We start from the raw sequence: 18,508 nt of genomic DNA on the forward strand, positions 1-18,508 counted from the left end.
TTATTCAATGCCAGATAGTCTTCCATCTCACTTTGTTTGAAATCAAATTCCTTTCCTTTTTAGGCTTTTATTTCCGAGCATGGTTAGATAGGTGCATGAAAGTCCCTGATATTTCTAAACCTTTTAAAATCCTTATTCAGGTATGAGTTGTCCGGGCTCAAGGAACATCTGCACGACCAGTAATGTGTTTTAATTTTACCATCACGTCAGGAAAGACCTTTTTTATAATTTAACCTACTGTGTCATGTTAATGGTCTTCTGTCTTTTCTTTAATACGAGTTCACTAACCTGCTAGATAAAACTGAAGGTAATTTGATGCATATCATAACTGCATGTTGGTAGAACTGCTATGCCTACACTTCAGTACTTGAGGGAGTAGTTTCTTGTCTTCACCACTAGATGTCATCAGAGTACCAAGTAGCTACATTTTAAAGAAACAAGACTGGAAAAATACAGTCAGCAGGATGATGTAATCCACCTTGAACAAGAGATTTCATGCTAGACTCCCAACCTTATGCAATGCCTAATTTTACTTTGACGATTGAAGATAAAAGCGGCGTATGTTTGCAACAAAGCTCTCCTGTGTCCCACTTGACCTGAGTAATGTACTTACAGTGCATCATTCAGCGTGGGGTCTAAACATGACCATTTGAAAACATACATATATCTAAAAAAGAAAAAACTATTTACAAAATCTTTGTATGTAATAACCTTAAGTAAAAAAGGACAGTTTAACCCTACCAAAATCAAATCACAACTGGTTCAGAGGTCCTGGGTGCAGACGTGGTGCCTTTTTGTATTAAATAAAATTTCCCTCGGGATTAATAAAGTATCCATCTATCTATCTATCTATCTATCTATCTATTAACTAGGCTCTACTGTGTACCTAACTGTTATACATTAAATCTGAGATCAGAGATTTTGCAGATTTAAAACAAAGTTGTAACTGTTTATGTGCATTATGACGTTGAATTGGGCTGAGATTTCACTATCATCATCATCAGCTGATTTCACTATCATCATCATCAGCTGATTTCACTATCATCATCATCATCAGCTGCCAATTGAAATGAGAACAGAACGGAGGAACAACACAACTCTGACCCCTCACCTGGTTTAAATCTGTGGTACTGTCGTGTAACGGCTATTTGGAGCGTGCAGGCGATGGGAAACGTGTGGGTGTTAACGGATGCCAGTCATAATGAGATGCGCTTACAAAATACCGTGGGGTTATTGAGAGGTCTGGTGTCAATACTATCTGCAGGTGAACCAAACGGAAAGCCTTGCTCCGTTACTGCTCAACTAATATCCGTCTGTTGACTTCAATAGATATGACGGAAGAGGGAGAAATCGGAAAGAAGAAGTTGAGGAAATGGCTAAACGCTAGATTTCACATGTCCATTCTTCGAGCACTCATCTTAGGGTGCAATCAAGTAACATTTAAAAGATTACTTTTGTACATTTCTCTTGTCTCTTGAGCTGAACAGTGCAAAAGAACAGAAGTGTCAGTCCAAAAGGGTTGTCATGGTTTTATTGTTCAGAGAGTGTTTCTCATAATACTTGTCTACAGTTATAAACCCTAAAGGCCTGGGATAAGCATTACCATATTCTTTTCCTGCACAGTCCCTATGTTTGATGCATTCCTTAGCATGCAATTCTGCAAACCTACTGTTGTGATCATTCGATATCGAAAACAGGACCAATAGATTTATACATGGTTTTGCACCTAGTGGGCTTAGCTGTCAAGCACCATACTTGTAGTGACCTTTCAACTTCTAAATAATCTTTGGGAAGCTCTTGCTGATTGCAGAGGCATTCTGCTAATAGTCATGAAGATCAAAATGCTCCAACATCTCATTTTATTCAGTACAACTGAGACATCATTCAATGCAAATGCAAATACCTCTCGACTGAAATAGGTATCGTCTCGTTTATTTGAAATTCCATAGTCATTTAATTCATATTTCTGATATAAATAGTCAAACTAGACTTCCCTGACTGATAATTCACACGTACTAAAAATCCTTTGGCAGAACATAATATACAGAATGGAAATCAAATCTACTGTAATGTGACCTCACATCGAAGTACATGTCATTTATACCTCAATTCTCCGTTCATTCCTGACCGTGCCGGCGTGACATAATGCCTTGCATTACCTTGCAACACCTTGTTAGTATTACTATACTTTGTAATGGCTTAGTAAATCCTCTAACAGATGCATGCCTGTGGTACTCTCCTTAGGTCACCAGGACACCAGGCATTGGGAGTTATCCTAAATTATTATTATTATTATTATTATTATAACTGTGAGAGCCAACAGTACATCCTCAGGTGGTCCTATCTGTAACGTGTCCTCACTACATTCATTTTTGATGTGATTTGACTTCCTGCTTGTGACTCTATGGAGAAAAAATGCATCACTATACAAGTCAGAGATAAAAAAGACAACATACTTATGTTTCTTTTGTTAAATGTTACACACAACCAGCAACAATGTTTCAGACATGAATACAGTTACAATCATACAAAATAGACAAATAGAGCAATATCTAATTCAATTTCTAGCAGATGTTTTTTTTTTTCTTCTAGTGAGTTCTAGAGAATATTTATTAGGAATTAGGAGGCTAGTGGGCAGTGAATGGAGGGTTGCAGTTCCACTGTTTAGCGGTGATATCGAGACCGACGGAGAGAACGGAGGTCCATCTGTAACAGCTGTAAAGGAAGTTGTGATGAAACCCAATTGGCTTCATCTGATTTGCCTCAGATTTTTAGAGATCTGCTCAAAACTTCTTCCTGATATTAGATAGGATTTCCGTCAAGCAAGATGATTCTAACTCACCAAGCTGATTGTGTCAAATAATGGTTTACAATTGAAATACAGAAAGATTTACATATCCATACAAGATTATAACATTTGTGTGCCACCAGTTTTGACACTCTCAAACTCGAGTAAAACTGACCCTACAGTCATAATGTGAAATCCTTTAATGACATAGTTATTACCACCACATCCTGCTCGATAAGCCCAGTAAGGGGAAAGTTTAGTGTAGGGACAATTAATAGGCAAATCACAACACACATCAACTCCACCTGGACAAGTGACTGCATGTCTCAAACCAGTTTAGATGTGAATGGAAAAGGTAAATATTCTTGTGGATACGTATTTGAAGTTAAGTACTTACAGAGGATTAAGTGCTTTTCTGAAAACAAAACTTCCTTGTGCCAAGAGTATTATACATCACTGGAGACTATCAAGCGTATTTAAAGGGTCTTGCAGGCTGTATTTCTGGCTCAGACTCTGGCTAATCGCTCCAGAAATGGCATAACCTGAATGTGAAAACGAATTAATGAGACTGTGATGCCATGATGAACAGCTTCTGGTTTAGCCGTGGCACCTGTAAGCGGGATGGAAACAGTCTAGCTTCAGAGGGAGATGATTGCTATAGTCCAGTAAAAAATGTCATTAGCATTTGTTAATTCACAGCTCTCCTGTGTTACTACAATGCTCATAGCATGCTCATGCTAATGAAACTGTTCCTTTTTTTTTTGGCCAAGAGATGAGCGTCACAAATGTTTCAAACATTTGGTCCAATCACAGCATAGATCATACTGCAGTGAGTACTATTGTTTGCCATGCAATAAAGAACAAGACATTTAATGCTGTAAAATCACCTCAACATCTAACAGAGATGTTGATGTAGAATTCTTGAATTAACCGTAGAGACCAGATGTGGGCACAAAATACTTTAGGGTGGACTTAAGCTTACTGCTGTACTGAGGGGTCAACATGGAATTTTGAGTGCAAAAATTTAAGAAACTATTCCTCCTGACAAAAAATTGAATTCAATGTAGGGCATTTATACATTTCAAGGCTTTGCCCCTGGCTTTATAAATGCTGAGGGGGACCTTATCATTTACAGGCAACAGCTTAAAATACAGAAAATATTGGGCAGAACAATCTGTTTGTATTTAAATAACATCCTCCTTTAGAATCACATCATTTTTGAAGGCCAATGAACGGGTCCTCACAGTTTAAGACAAAGCACGCAAGAAATACTGGGCACAATAACACTGCCATTGATTTTCTCCATAGCATGTAATACTACTTTCTGCGCATGAACTGAACTAATTATTCTGCTCTAACGTCATCAAATTGGCATGACCATTCTATTATGTCGATAGAAAAACATCTTAGGAACTAATTATGTGACCACAACGTTAACATTTCATAGACTTACGACAATGTGATCGACATGGTTGTTTCTTTCAGGTCGTACATGAACACTTAAAAGTAACTGTACTATTGCATTGGTCAGATTCAGGTTGAGCAGTTCAAACAGAATGTACTTGAAAAAAAAAACTGCAATGCACTTTCTACAAGCACACACTTTTGCTTGTCTTAGAAACTACTATTTCTGGACAGCTCACTTAATAAGATACTATTAGGTCGGTTTCCTATTGCTCTGCTCGTAGACAGACACAAGACTTCATGTGATGTTTGTTTATGACATGCCACTCCTCTAGAAATGACTCATTGACAAGGACTCTACAAATGCAGTGAGGCTGGTCTGATAGCGGTTGGGGGAATACACACACATGTACTAACATCTACTGAGAACTCATTCTAGGCTATACCTTTTCAATATAAATATTACTCTGCAAGGCTCATGCTCGTGACAGAATTACATGTCTGTTTTTTCTCAGTCAGCTAATTAATATCATCTATTCGTTTCCAGTGTTATGTGACCATGTCTCAGTCTCCCAAGGACCTAATGTTTCCTACTAACGACACCTTCTTTTTTTCTCACATAACCACATAGTATTAATGTATGCTGCCCAGCCTTTTCACAGTATATACTTAAGTGCTACAGATTGCAATGCTGGAAAGGCTTTCTATATTGTCTTGTCAACAATGATACGAGATTAATGGTACGGGTACACAGCCCCCTATCAGCCAAAAGCTGACAGTGGCCGTGTGGATGTCAATTCCTCTTATTTTACAGGTCACAGTATGAGTTCGGCAACCACTGGATTGACCTCTTCCCAACAGCTATCTAATTGGGATAGGCACAGCCCAGTGTGGATTGTCCCATTATCAGACCACAATTGGAGTGTCTGAGAAAACAGAGCTGATGGACTCTGCGACGGATTTCTTCCTGTGCGCTTCCCCTTGGAGGCCATCTTCATCCACGTCCTCCTCGCCGTTGGGGTTGAGCTTGCCATTCTGCCCCTGGAGATCCTTGGGGTCTATGAAAGCAACATGCTCGTTAAGCTCTGCTTTGGACGCCAAGTCCCCATGAGTAGGAGAGACACTGAGCATGGAAGAGTGGATGCTATCCTCATCAAGGTTCTTACCTTTGTTGTGGTCGGGGCAGCAGAAGCAACGGCAGGGGGTGAGGTACAGGTAGATGAGGACGAGCACCACGCTGGCCAGGCAGCCCACGAGAGTGGTGTAGGCCGTGTTGAGTGTGTCACTGTTGCCGTCGACGGTGAAGTTGTGCACTTTCACCACCACGTACAAGGTTTCGTTGAGGGCTTCACTCACGGCAAAGCAGGTGTACACTCCTGAGTCCTCCGGTCGCAAGGAACTAAGCTGGAGCTTGCCGTCTGGTAGGACCGTTGCGCTCTGGTTGCTATTCGGAGTCACTGGCACATTGCTGGGCATCGTCCAGGTCTTTGTCATGTTTCGATGCCGTGTGTCACAGCTGAGGAGGACCGTCTCGTCCAAGTAGGTCTCCTCATCCTCCTCCTTAAATGTGCTGCAGTTCAGGTGGGTATTCAGCTCAAAAGCGGCTACGGTTCTCTTCTCCGTGCCTGATAACACACAAGTGTAATCATCCCTAAAGTCGTAGGCTGAACTAAACTTTCGAATGTACCAATGAGTCAGCAAGCTGTAGAGGTCGCAATCACATACGAGTGGGTTTTTGTGGAAGTAAAGACCATTCTTTATCCAGCCTGGCAGGTTCTGAAGCTCCTGGATTAGCAGAACTTTGACCTTATTGGAAGACATGTCAAACAAGCTGAGCTTCTCAAGCCGAGTCTTGTCTTTGATCAGCTCCAGTGGAAATCGTGAGATGTGGTTTTGACTCAGGTACAGTTTCTGCAGATTGTTGAGACCAGTGAAGGCAGTGCGGTCAATCGATGAAATGCGGTTGTTGTAGAGCAGCAGCACCTCCAGGTGTACCAGCGGCTCGAAGATGTACTCATTTAGTTGTTCCAGATCATTGGAGGACAGGTCAAGGTAGCGGAGCTGAGTGATGTGTGCGAAAGCTTCAGACGACAGGAAGTGAAGTCCATTGTGCGCTAGCAAAAGGTTGCGCAGTCTGGGCAGCTTGACTGGCGTCCACTCTGCACGCAACTTGGTGATGTTATTATAGCTCAAGTCCAACACTGCTGTGTATAGAGGCAGAGCAGTAGGGACCGTGGTCAAGTACATTTTGGAGCAACTGACAACATTACTGGCACATATGCAGGTGGTGTGGCAGTTCAAAGGCGAGCCCTCTGTCCCTAACAACTGCAGCAGAAGCAGGGAGAAACAGAGAACCCAGCCAACACAGGCACTCATTGAGAATGATATGCCTGTCACGCACTTGCCTAACGTGTGTGGAAAAGACATCATTAGCGCTCTGCTCAGACTTTATTCTTTTTGCAAACAACAAGGGCCATCAATTGGGGGGATCCATGGTGTTATTTTGTCCTACAAGAAAAAGCAAATACAAAAGACGTTTAATTAAATATCAGAATGCATGTTGACTGACATGTCTGTTTCAGACCTAAATGCTGATCATGTCGCGCGCTCACATGCACACGCATCCTCGAGAGGACACAAACATTTTGACTCAAGGATTGAATTGTAAACAAACACAGATCTTACGCGCAACCGTGAGTGCCCAACACTGAACGTTACAAAAGCAAGATGATTCTCACACGCTGGGTAGCCAATCAAAAGTTACAGCAGCTGGAAAATTCTTGTCTGACCACGACAAATCAAGAATAAGTGTTGCATTGCACCATTTCTCTTGTTGGGTTGGCCGATGATAGTAGAAAATTCGAATCAAACAGACCACAATTTAAAAATCATTACACATGAAGTGGCATACATTACCTCCTGGTTGCGTTGATACGGATCACGCCATTTCCAGACCAAAGGCAAATAACATAGGGCGCGAATCTATTTCATCCACAACACATCACTGCCAGTCGTCCATCTAAAACATGCACCTTCACATGCGGGAGCGAAGGAGGGGCACATGAGAGAAGATCCAATTATCCCGAGATCCAGATGTTATGAACGTGTGGCTGATGTAGGCTAGTCATACGCAAATAAGATTACATAAAATTACATGTTTTAGTGGATAACCACCACAAGTTCGTATGTCGTAACATTACAGTTATTATAAACCTTCAACGATAACGATATTTAACATGTAACAGCCAAGAGGCGATTCTCCAAGTAACCGTCGGTCTTTTCGACGGAAATCAGTGTAATAACGTATAAGCCCGTCTCTTCCAAAGACTCATCACCGAAGTCCGAACAGCATCTCCTCGCACTGAATCGTTTGGACGCATGAGCAGTACTGCGGAGAGCAATAAACGGTGGTCTCAGAGCAAAGATCCAGAACGCTTGGCTTTGGTGAGCCCTCGACAAGACAGCCTGACAATCCCTGGAATAGATTGCCGTGTCTCACCTTCACAATACATGACATATTTTTTTTTACCTGTCTTGGAATAAAGATTAAAGAGCACACAACCTAGCCTCGCAAAATATCTGCTACTCTGTCGGCTCAAATTCTTGAAGGAGGTAGCTCAAGTGGCTAAGCAAAAAAAAAAAAACACCAGTGTTAATGTGAGCGGACACGCCTAAAGGGTTGCCTCCTGTTTGTCTTACAAGGGGAAAATAACCGCTACACGGATTTCAACCATTATTGTCAACATAAGACTCTGTAGGCTAGTGAGACAAATATGATCAGGCACCTGTGGAAATACGTGAGTACATGTAACGTGCTAAGATAGCTTAAAACGAATCAATGTCTACATGGCTATTATAAAGCAATGTTCGATCACTGTTGAGGGTTGCCCTTCTTTGCGCAGGTAAATACACGGGTTACAGGAGGGTTTGCCGTTACACCTCCTTGCACGGTGGAAATATACCAGGATAGGCCTGCTTTTGGAAAATCCAGCCTTTGCAAGACTTCCCCAGCGAGAATGTAATTACAGACATCCTGGCAGCATTACTGAATATCCTAGGCCTACTGTGTTTCCACTGGGTTAATTTGTGTCAGGTCTTTAGGCACTTCTCACGTAGCTTAAACTGAAGTGCATTATTTTTGGGGAGACCCAAATGACGTCACTATCAGATATGTGCACCATGCCACTGGCTTTGGTCTATAGGTTGTTTTCATTTGTCCTGGCACACAAGAGGACTGAGGATTTTCTTTTCTAAAAAATGTAGACAAATAAGTGGCCTGGAAAGGGATATTGATATAATCAAAGAAGGAAAAGATGGCTAAGGTTACGTGGTTTGTTAGATAGCTATATCTCTCTGTTCAAATGTATTCAATAACTCCCATCAGTTCATATATTTGGCATTTAATCATTTGTTATGAGGAAACCTTTGACTGATTTGAGGAGCCATTGCTCTCTTCTTGGATAGAGACTAATTGCATGTCAAGATGAAAGCATTAGAGTGAGGTCACCTTGGCCACCCAACCTGAAGAACAACCCATGATGATTTATGCTCTCTCTCTCTCTCTCTCTCTCTCTCTCTCTCTCTCTCTCTCCCTCTCTCTCTCCATCTCTTTCCTTTTAAAGACAGCCTTTGATGCCTCTATACATTTCAGTGCCAGGGGATTCGGATGGTGAAAGGGTGTACCTCTCTCACAAGACTGGCTCACAAGACTGTGCCAGGAGATCTTTTAATGACAATGTGTGTTTGGACCATGTCAAAGCCACATAACCCCTCAAGGATGACTTTGTATCTCATTAATGTTTATGCTACTTATGTCCTGGCCAGAAATGCATTTACGCATGGGACAAAAGGAGAGATCATGCACTCTGAGAAATCAATAGAAGAGGAAAGAAGATCATGCACTCTGTGAATCAATGAAAAAAAAAAAAAGAGCTGATGACAGTTAATTTCACAGGGAGTTCTAGCAGGGCAGATTCCATACGGGGATAGTGATCATCTTTGCTAGGGTCATGGACAGGTAGGCTACAGAGTGAAGGCTTCTGTTGGGGAATTTTCTGATGAAGTGGTGTTTAATAGGAACCCAACTGTCTGAACAGAACTGAGCATCACTCTCCCCCTGTTAGGAGAGGGGGGGGGGGAGCTGTGGGGTTACTAGCGTACAGTCTCGGATGAAGAGGAACATGATGAAGATTGTGAAACAGGCAATGTGCTTTGTGATGTTCCAGGGTTCTGCTACCCTAGGTCCGAGTGACCTAGGTTTCGGTTTGGGGTTTAAAAGATGAGGGCAGAGTGGCCTAGGAGATTGGGAAACATGTTTACCAAAAAGGAAACTTGCTGCGAAACTAGCAACAATCTTACAATTCCATAATCAAGAGTCGAGAGGCTGAATATGAAATTGTGAAATTGTGAAAAGCAATCAGATTACCAATCGATTCTGGGAAAAAGATGATATGAAGATTTCCAGTAAAGAGGGTTTTTTGGCAAGAGGTTTTAACCAATCTGGTTTGGGGTGGTCACATTTATGAGAAAAGTATAAACAATTATAATGGAGGTATTGAAGGAAATGTATATCTAATGTATCTGTGTTTTCTCTTTTGGTTTGGGGTTTAAAAAATGATGTTCTGTCACTGCTACTTACCCTTTTATCAGTAAGACTTTGATCCAGCACCTTCAGAGATGTTAAACTAAACTCATGATACCTGTTGCCTTGGTATGATTTCAAGAAAACTCAACAAGAGTTGGAAGTTTACCAAAACAGCTTCAAATCCAACAGTGCATAATTGCCCACTGAGGGAATTTTTTAAAAGGATCTGAATTTTGACCTTTTGGTTTAAATCATTTTATCCTTTACTCCGATTAGAGTAGTATACCCTTTATATGACTGTGCATTCATTTGGCTTGCACATTGTCTTTGACAGACTCATGTATTTATTTTTACACAGCCGGCCTACTGAAGCCTATCATAAATTATTTGTCCATCCAGACACCAGGCGTTTGTGTTTGTGCTCAAAATGACTAATGTTCTATTTGACTCAGGTTCCCGCTGTGATAGGGACAGTGTTGCCTGGCAACTATTTGTAGCCTTGCTGTGGTGGTTCAGAAGCCTACCTTGCTCTGCCTTGCTCTGAGTCTGTGCATATTGTGTACAGGCATCTCAGGGATCGTCCCTGGACACTGATGATATATAGGCTACCCTGACCCGTAAAAAGGATTTTCCTTTCTCGTTATACATCAGCCACAATTCAATATTTAAACGGTTACAGAGACTTTATTGTGTCACAGGGCTCCCATCCAAGGCAAGCCAGTGCCAGAATTTCGAGGAAACCATAACATTCCCACACAATTATTTGCCTCCACAAAGAGTGGGATGATGCCTCCGTTATCTTAGCTGGGCTGGTGATGTTTGCCAGCTTTTACCTCGCAGAAGGTTATGTTCTAGAAATGACTTAACAGTGCGAAGGACTCTTCATTCTTCTGATACCAAAAATTCTTTAATAGCTCCTCCAGTACGCCATGAATAATAAGATGTTTGGTTAATAAGATGCTTAGTTAGTGTATGCACCACCTGGCCACTCGGCCTCTTGGATAAATACATTCCCTGGAATTGTACACATCATAATTAACAAGAAATATAGCTCAACAGATTCTTATGCAAGCTATCATATGGTTTACACTGGTCTAATTCTCCAGGACTTCACTTGACCACATTTGCCTAACATATTCCACATGTTCTTCTTCTGTAACAAAAGGTCCCAGCAGGACACCTAAGACTCAGTACTCCTTGCCTAACGTGAAAGATGTAATTACATTTCTTGGTCTAAATGCCTCTGTCAATCATATTTACCTGAGTTTGACTAATGAGAGTGGATTCCCTGTACAGATGACAGTGCCACCACAGTCAACGGCGACATGAATAATGAATGACTGTTAAATACATGAGACAAATGATACTTATTTATAACCTAATTGCACTGAGGTAGGTAACAATAGCATGGCAGGTGATTTATTCATGCGAGCTCTCCTTCACCTGTCAGATTCACTTGGCAGGGTCTCTCAAATCTGGTAGGTATAACACATGGAAGAGCAGTGAGGTTACACTGAAAAAATGCTGAATCATCAGAAGCTTTGCTTTCTTGAGAGCCATTTTTTTATTTTTTTTTATATCCTCACCCTGTCTGCTTGTATTGCGTGGTCTCTTTAACTGTTGTGGGTTTGTGTGTACACGCGTGCGTGAGAAGCGTGTGTGTGTGGGTTCACCAGTGGAGGCCGAGAGGGATCCCCATTGGCTAATGATACTACACAAACACCAGCCGGCATTGTCTTTCTGTATCCGTCACCTCTCATTGCTTAGCAACCGGGAGACGTTTTTTTTTTTCCATGTCTGGTCTGACGTTAATACAATACTGAGGACTGACCTGTGCTTCCGTGCGTTGCGTATGTTGAAGGGAAGGTATACCAGGCTGTGTCTCAGGAGCACATTCTTATAATCTATGCTAGAGGCAGAAAATGATGAACCATAAAATTAAAACAGTGTTATAGTGTGGATCCAGAGGGCAGACATACTTGGCCTTTGTATGGTGTCCAATTACAATAGTTTAATATTTAACATAAAAGGAAAGGTTATCACATCCTGTTTGTTTAACTGCAATCTGAGAAGAGAATAACATGAATATTGTTAAGATGGTATTAGTTCAATGATGGTCACTGAATTTTTTTTTTGCTGTTTCTTGGTAGATAGCCCTATAATTTAGTCTAGAAAACAAAATGATGCATACAAAACATAATACTCAGGGTTGGGAAGGTTACTTTTGAAATGTAATAGGTTGCAGATTACTATTTACCCTGCAAAAATTATAATAAGTAATGTAATTATTTGAATTACTTCATCAAAGTAATCTAACTTCTTACATTTGATTACTCAATTCAATTAGGGAAAATATTCAAAGAATGAGTGTTACAGTATATTGTACATATAAAGCATTTTACCGAAAATAATATATTCAGATGGAACCCCTTTGTAATCACCAACATTTTGATTAGTAACTGTAATTTAATTACATATTTCTTCTCAGTAACTGTAATGGATTACAATTACATTTATTTTGTAAGTTAATTATGTAACTCCGTTTCATGTAACTAGATAGTTACTTCCCAACCCTGGTAATACTAACAGAGGCACAATCTCATTAACACTTTTAATCCATGAAATAATCCATGACGTATTTGGCTGCTTGCCTTCACTATTGAATGTGATTATCTAAAAAATATATCCAAGCACAACTTTGATGTGGTAAAGGTTTAAAAGCTTTTGTTGTACTGGCTCACACTTGGCCTGTGTGCGTTTGTGAACGTTTTGATGTCTTTCTGAGTAGCATTGATCTGTATTTGCTTTGATAATGAATGGAACTTCATAAAAGTGCCAAGGAGGAAATCAACAGAATTCACTTTTGCTAGTAAGGTACATGGTTTTATTTCTTATTTGATATTTTTGTTCCCCAACTGTTTCTCTCTTTCCTGTCTGCTAGTTAATACAAGGATGTGCCAGGAAGTGTCTTGAAGGCCCATTAGTAGACACCAGCTGGCCGCCAACAGCCAATGTTCCCGGCGTCCCCCTGGCAGCGGAGTCCATCTCCGCCCGCTAATGACTGATATTTGTTCAGGTGATTGGAGTGAGCAGTGCACCTGCTCTCTGGTACCACTTGTTATTGTTGGCAAGCGGGCATTCACTCAGGCAAGTGGGCAGACTCACAGGCAGTAGTTACTCTGCAAGGCCAAGCCTTTTCCCGCATGACCCTTGCAGCCGTAGTCCTGCCCCTGTGACAGCACTCTCAGGCATATTGGAAATAAATAGCCCCTTCACCTCCCCTCTTCAACTAGAATGACACAGCTCTGTCTCTCTCTCTCTCTCTCTCTCTCTCTCTCTCTCTCACACACACACACTCTCTCTCTCGCTCTCTCTCTCTCTCTCTCTCTCTCTGACAGAGTCAAGGGCTTATTTTTTGTTGTGGAGTGTAGATGACTATTTTCATTGCTGCCTGGTAGTATATAGGAAATATATTTAGGGGCAAGACAGGAGTGCAGTTGCTCACTGATGCTTGAGATAATGAAGCACTTTAGCCAATAGAATGTGCACATGTTCCTTTGCACACACCAGTATACAGTACGTGCCTAAGAACATAAAGCTCCATATGGACCAGATAGATTGGGGGCCAGCAGTGTAGAAAAAAAGACACAAAAGCACAGCGATGGTGTGTTCAAGGGGAACCTATAGCTGCCCATAACTCCAGCTTTATGACCTGCCCAGGGTTAGCGGAACGCTAAGAGGTCATATCATTCATACACAGATGGCCATTGGGCTAATGTAATTGCCTGGACTGCGGCGTCCCCCTCATCTTGAGGCAAGGCTCTGCGACAGGAGGATGACCCAGGAGGGTGACTACGTCAGTCACCGAACACACCCATGCGGCTCAGTGTCCCGTTGCACCGGTCAGCGGCCTCTATTTGAGCTACCGTCTTCATTTATTCATCCCTGCGCCCGCCGTGAATAATGAACGGCAGGTGAAGAGGTTCCGAGACAGGGCCTCAGGGGGTAGGGAACACGAAACACAGAGATGTCACTCGAGGCAAGATTTGTTTATGCCTGCAATTTGTAACCTGTCATCTGTACGCTGTGTGCGTGTGTGTGTGTGTGTGTGTGTGTGTGTGTGTGTGTGTGTGTCTGTGTGCGTGTGTGCGTGTGTGTGCGTGTGTGCGTGCGTGCGTGCGTGCGTGCGTGCGTGCGTGCGTGTGTCTGTGTGTCTGTGTGCGTGTGTGCGTGTGTGCGTGTGTGTGTGTGTGTGTGTGTGCGTGTGTGTTTGTTTCAGAGCATTCTGAGCAGCATCAGAAGCATCCTATTTGCGCGTATACCACCAGAAATGGAACACATAATCGGCCTGAGTGCTGATAATATGATGAAAAGCGATTCTGTGCAACACAGGAGAGGAGTGAACCGCCCGTCTGGGACACGTCATCCTCCAGGACCTCCCATCTGCAGGGACGATCTGCCCGGAGTCTGTGCACATCTGCCTGGGAAGAGGAGAGAGAGAGAGGAGATGACAGATTGCATAAGTCACAAGCACCGGGCGTGAAAAAGGAAGAGGATAAGACATGAGGTTGCATTTAAGGGGATTGGCGAGGCAATGCTTACAGCCTGTCTCCCCCATCTCCACACCCACCCCCACCCCCACACCCACCCCCACACCCATCTCCACCCCCATCCCCACCCCCCCCACACCCACCCCCACCCCCATCTCCACACCCACCCCCACCCCCATCTCCACACCCATCCCCACCCCCGCATACACCCCCCCCACACCCACCCCCCCACACACCCCCCCGCATACACACCCATTCTCCACTCTAATCTGCAGCCACGCCACACTGCCGCAGAGCACGGCAGATGGTCTAAAGCCCAAACTAATTCTGGTCAACGGTAAGAAAACTCATATCCCTAAATGCATTCATGAGGACCCCGCAGAGTCTCAGGCTCAGGCTGCGGCTCCACCCCGGCGTCGGATAATGACTTGGCAAGGATCCGGCTGTTACGCAAGCAAGGGCCCTTCATGTGCTCGGATGCCCACGGGAGGGAACGGGCCATATATTATTAAGACTCAGCATCACTGTAGATTCACTCTTGGAATGCAGACGTCCAAGATCCCGATGACCACCACATTCAAGGTTAACATCGGAGGCAACGTCCAGATCTTAACAGATTGTTCTCTCAGACTTTTATATCACTGAAATATGATCTTCACAGTGTTTATGGGTAGTTAAGTGCTTATACTGTAAACCAGACGGTATTTACCTCTAATCTGACTTTTATATACATGAATATGAATATATAGAGATCATAGAAATGATTAAATATATTATGTAGTATAAATTGTATTAGTGCTATTCGTTTATAATATTACTGCGTTTTTATGTTTTTTATATTCATCTGTTTTCTAATGTCTTTTTTTGCAGGACTTGTGGAGTCCACATTGTTCTGGCCAACTTGGATATAGAATATATGCAAAGTCTAATATAAGCAAAAGACAATGTTTATCATTTGACATTTTATCCATTCCTTACATTTTATGAAGAGGTTTCCATTAATTGATTCATTCGTTGACATGATTATTCAAATTCATCTGACATATTTTACTCAAAACCATTAGCATTAGCATCCATAGCCCATGATTCTCTCCAGCTGATCTTGCCCTTCTCAACATTATACCAGTTCATCCATTGCCCTTGCTCGCAAACAAAGCTGGTTACCATCTGCCCCAAGGAGGTGGCCTTACCCCATTGCCCCATGCCTCACCTAGCCCTTACCCTGCTCTTCCACTGTGTACCTGCCCAATGATATCTCTATGCTGTGATGTGCCTTGTGCATGTTGAACTGCTTCTCATAGATTCCACTTCCTCCCTGTTTTGACCATTGGAGCCTCGTGTCCTCGACTGCTGGATATTTAGACTGTGACAACATCATCTCCAGGCTTGTCTCAGCACATTTGAACTCTTCCACCAAGCTGGTCATTGGTAATTCCAAAATTCCTCTTCCATGTGACGGAATCGATAAGCACGCTTAAGTTGAAGAAGGCACCGGAGAGTTGAAGTCAGGTTTCTGGAGTTTATTTTCGGCGTGGAGACCCCCTCTCAGCTTGGTGCTCAGAGCAAGGCCTACCTGATAGCAGAATGTGTAGGCATTTATACATTTCAGTCAGGTAGAATACAATAGGAGAGGGGATGACCACACCCTTTAGGTGAGAGGAAGGGGGAGACAGTGGGGTGAGGGGTTCACCTATGGGGGGAGGGGGTGATACCATGAACACAAAGGGTCTTAGCAGGAAGGAGCCTATCTGGGGGGGGGGGGAGGGTTCACAAGCCACTTGTTCAGGTCTCAGTGAAACAGACAGAGTACACATCCAAAATGAGTTGCAGATACAAGGAGTTAATGTCTTACAACAACAGAATAGCAATATTTCCAGTTCCATCACATGCAATGCTACAGTACGTAGACAACTTGGCACCCCAAATCATTTCCTAACTTCACAAACAGTCAAAGGCCACCTTATGAGTGGCAAAAACCAATATTGCAAGCAGCACAATTTCAATTTGCCAGGCAAGAGGGTCTTATTAATGGTTTTAATAGCCTTAACAATTCTCTAAGCTCTGCCACCTGTCCTCGGTCACTCAATGTGGAATTGTGCCACCTGTCTAAGCTCTTCACCGGTTTCACTACGATAGAAGGAATCACTTCACCATCAATATAAAAGCTCCCTTCCACCAGTTTTCCCTCGCCGATAGCCAATCAAACGTATCGTTATTTTCCATTCCGGTCAGGCGTCTGATCTTAACCAATCGTCAATTAGAATTACTTCCTGGAAGCGGATCGTATGTTCTTCCACCCACCGTTGACCGACAGATACACCTCTACATGTGCTAGGTTTCACTGTCATCCATTCAACTTGGCTAACGGATGACAGGTACTCCCAGCCATGGTGCCAATCTCTATACGCTACCAGGATGTGGTGTAGTTACCGCGAAATATGCTTTGATGCTAATGCTGCAATCTTCTCACGGGACCTGAAAGTAACTGAATGCCTTCCACAGCAGACTGTGTGGCACCAATCCAAAAGGCATTACTTCCAAAGAATACAACACCGAGGGTCTCTGCCTTCTCTTCTTGCTCCCTGACTTTGATGCCAAATCATGCTACCATGTTCCAAACGTCCAGAAAATGATCTTTTTAAACTATTTGCCTTCAAATAGGAGAGCAACGTCACTAAAGAGGATCTTTCCCTCCTGGCTGATGGTCTGTGGACTATGGTCACAGCGTTCTACCACCTGCCCAACGCCGCATCTTTGTGTGTGTGTGTGTGTGTGTGTGTGTGTGTGTGTGTGTGTGTGTGTGTGTGTGTGTGTGTGTGTGTGTGTGTGTGTGTGTGTGTGTGTGTGTGTGTGTGTGTGTGTGTGTGTGCGTGGGTGGGTGTGTGTGTGTGGGTGTGTGTGTGTGTGTGTGTGTGTGTGTGTGTGTGTGTGTGTGTGTGTGTGAGATCTTTCCCTCCTGACTGATGGTCTGTGGACTATGGTCACAGCGTTCTACCACCTGCCCGACGCCACATCCTCGGAATTGTTCCTTTTTTCTATACAATCACCATAGATATTTAAAAACATCAGGCGCTCATTTATAGGCGCCGATGCAGCCCTTGCACAATGCCCAACCTCTTGCACCCCTCTCTCCATCGCCCAACCTCTCTCCGTCATCCAACCTCTTGCACCCCTCTCTCCATCGCCCAACCTCTTGCACCTCTCTCCATCGTCCACTTGGGAACCTATCTCTCCAACTGGAGGGATGTCTGCTGGTAACACGAGATCCGCCTGCGTCTGATCGTCAGTATATACAGTATACCCATTGAAGATACTCCTCCTGGTCCTTTCTTTCAACTCTCAAACTTCCCATTTTCTCTGGAGTGAATAAAGACTTCACAAACTTAAATTGATCCTTGTAGTATGCAGCCAAGGCTAGCTCTGCCATCCATCCTGTTCATTATCTGCTCGTTTCCATGGCTCCTCATGGGCAAGGATCAATGAGACCATTAATATGACATGCACCATTCATAAAAGCCAATTCTGGTCTTATTATTACAAATTATTACAGGATCTCAACATTATCTCATTACTTTAAAAACATTCAGATAGACTTACATACATTTAAAAACTTAAATAAATGTATATATTATTCTTGGAATGGAGAAACATCAAAGATCAGGATGGTTTTTTTTGTGTCAGATTTAATGGTGTTATCAGTTTGTCACAGTTTTAAATCAGTGAAATATTATCTTCACAGTGCTTATGGCTAGTGTAGTGCTGATACTGTATACCAGACTGTATTTACCATTCACCTGACTTTTATAGAGTACATGAATAGGAATATATAGAGATTATATTAATGAGTAAATATAGGATGTATAGTATACATTCATTCAATTAGGAGGATATACAGATCAAATCTATAGTCACCCTCTGGGACTGTAAGGTAACAGCCTATCTGCATAGTGTCTCTTAAGTGAAAGCGCAATATGTTGAGGAATGAAGAGTACTGTCTTACTTACAACTCCAGTGCAGAAAGATAAGTACTGCATGCATTTTAATTCATTACATCATAATATTTTGTTGTGATATATAAAGGTGTGGCCAGTTGCATTTAAAGCATCATGTAGTATTAAGAAGGTTGTGCAGCATATCACACAAAATCCAGAAAAAACATAAGGGCTGATGCAGCATTCTTGA

General features: G+C 42.6%; 1 protein-coding gene across 1 annotated transcript; it reads right to left on the reverse strand.

Annotated features, from left to right (window-relative positions):
- Positions 1-1,515: 1,515 nt before the first annotated feature.
- amigo1 (adhesion molecule with Ig-like domain 1) lies at positions 1,516-7,837 on the reverse strand. The gene is made up of 3 exons (XM_031565701.2): positions 7,109-7,837; positions 5,359-6,700; positions 1,516-5,250 (listed from the first exon to the last, which is right to left on the reverse strand). Exons 2-3 carry the CDS (start codon positions 6,620-6,622, stop codon positions 5,099-5,101), a joined length of 1,416 nt encoding a protein of 471 aa, XP_031421561.1. The 5' UTR covers positions 6,623-6,700; positions 7,109-7,837; the 3' UTR covers positions 1,516-5,098.
- Positions 7,838-18,508: the final 10,671 nt, after the last annotated feature.

This window comes from Clupea harengus, chromosome 4 (assembly GCF_900700415.2).
Source record: "Clupea harengus chromosome 4, Ch_v2.0.2, whole genome shotgun sequence".
NCBI lineage: Eukaryota > Metazoa > Chordata > Actinopteri > Clupeiformes > Clupeidae > Clupea > Clupea harengus.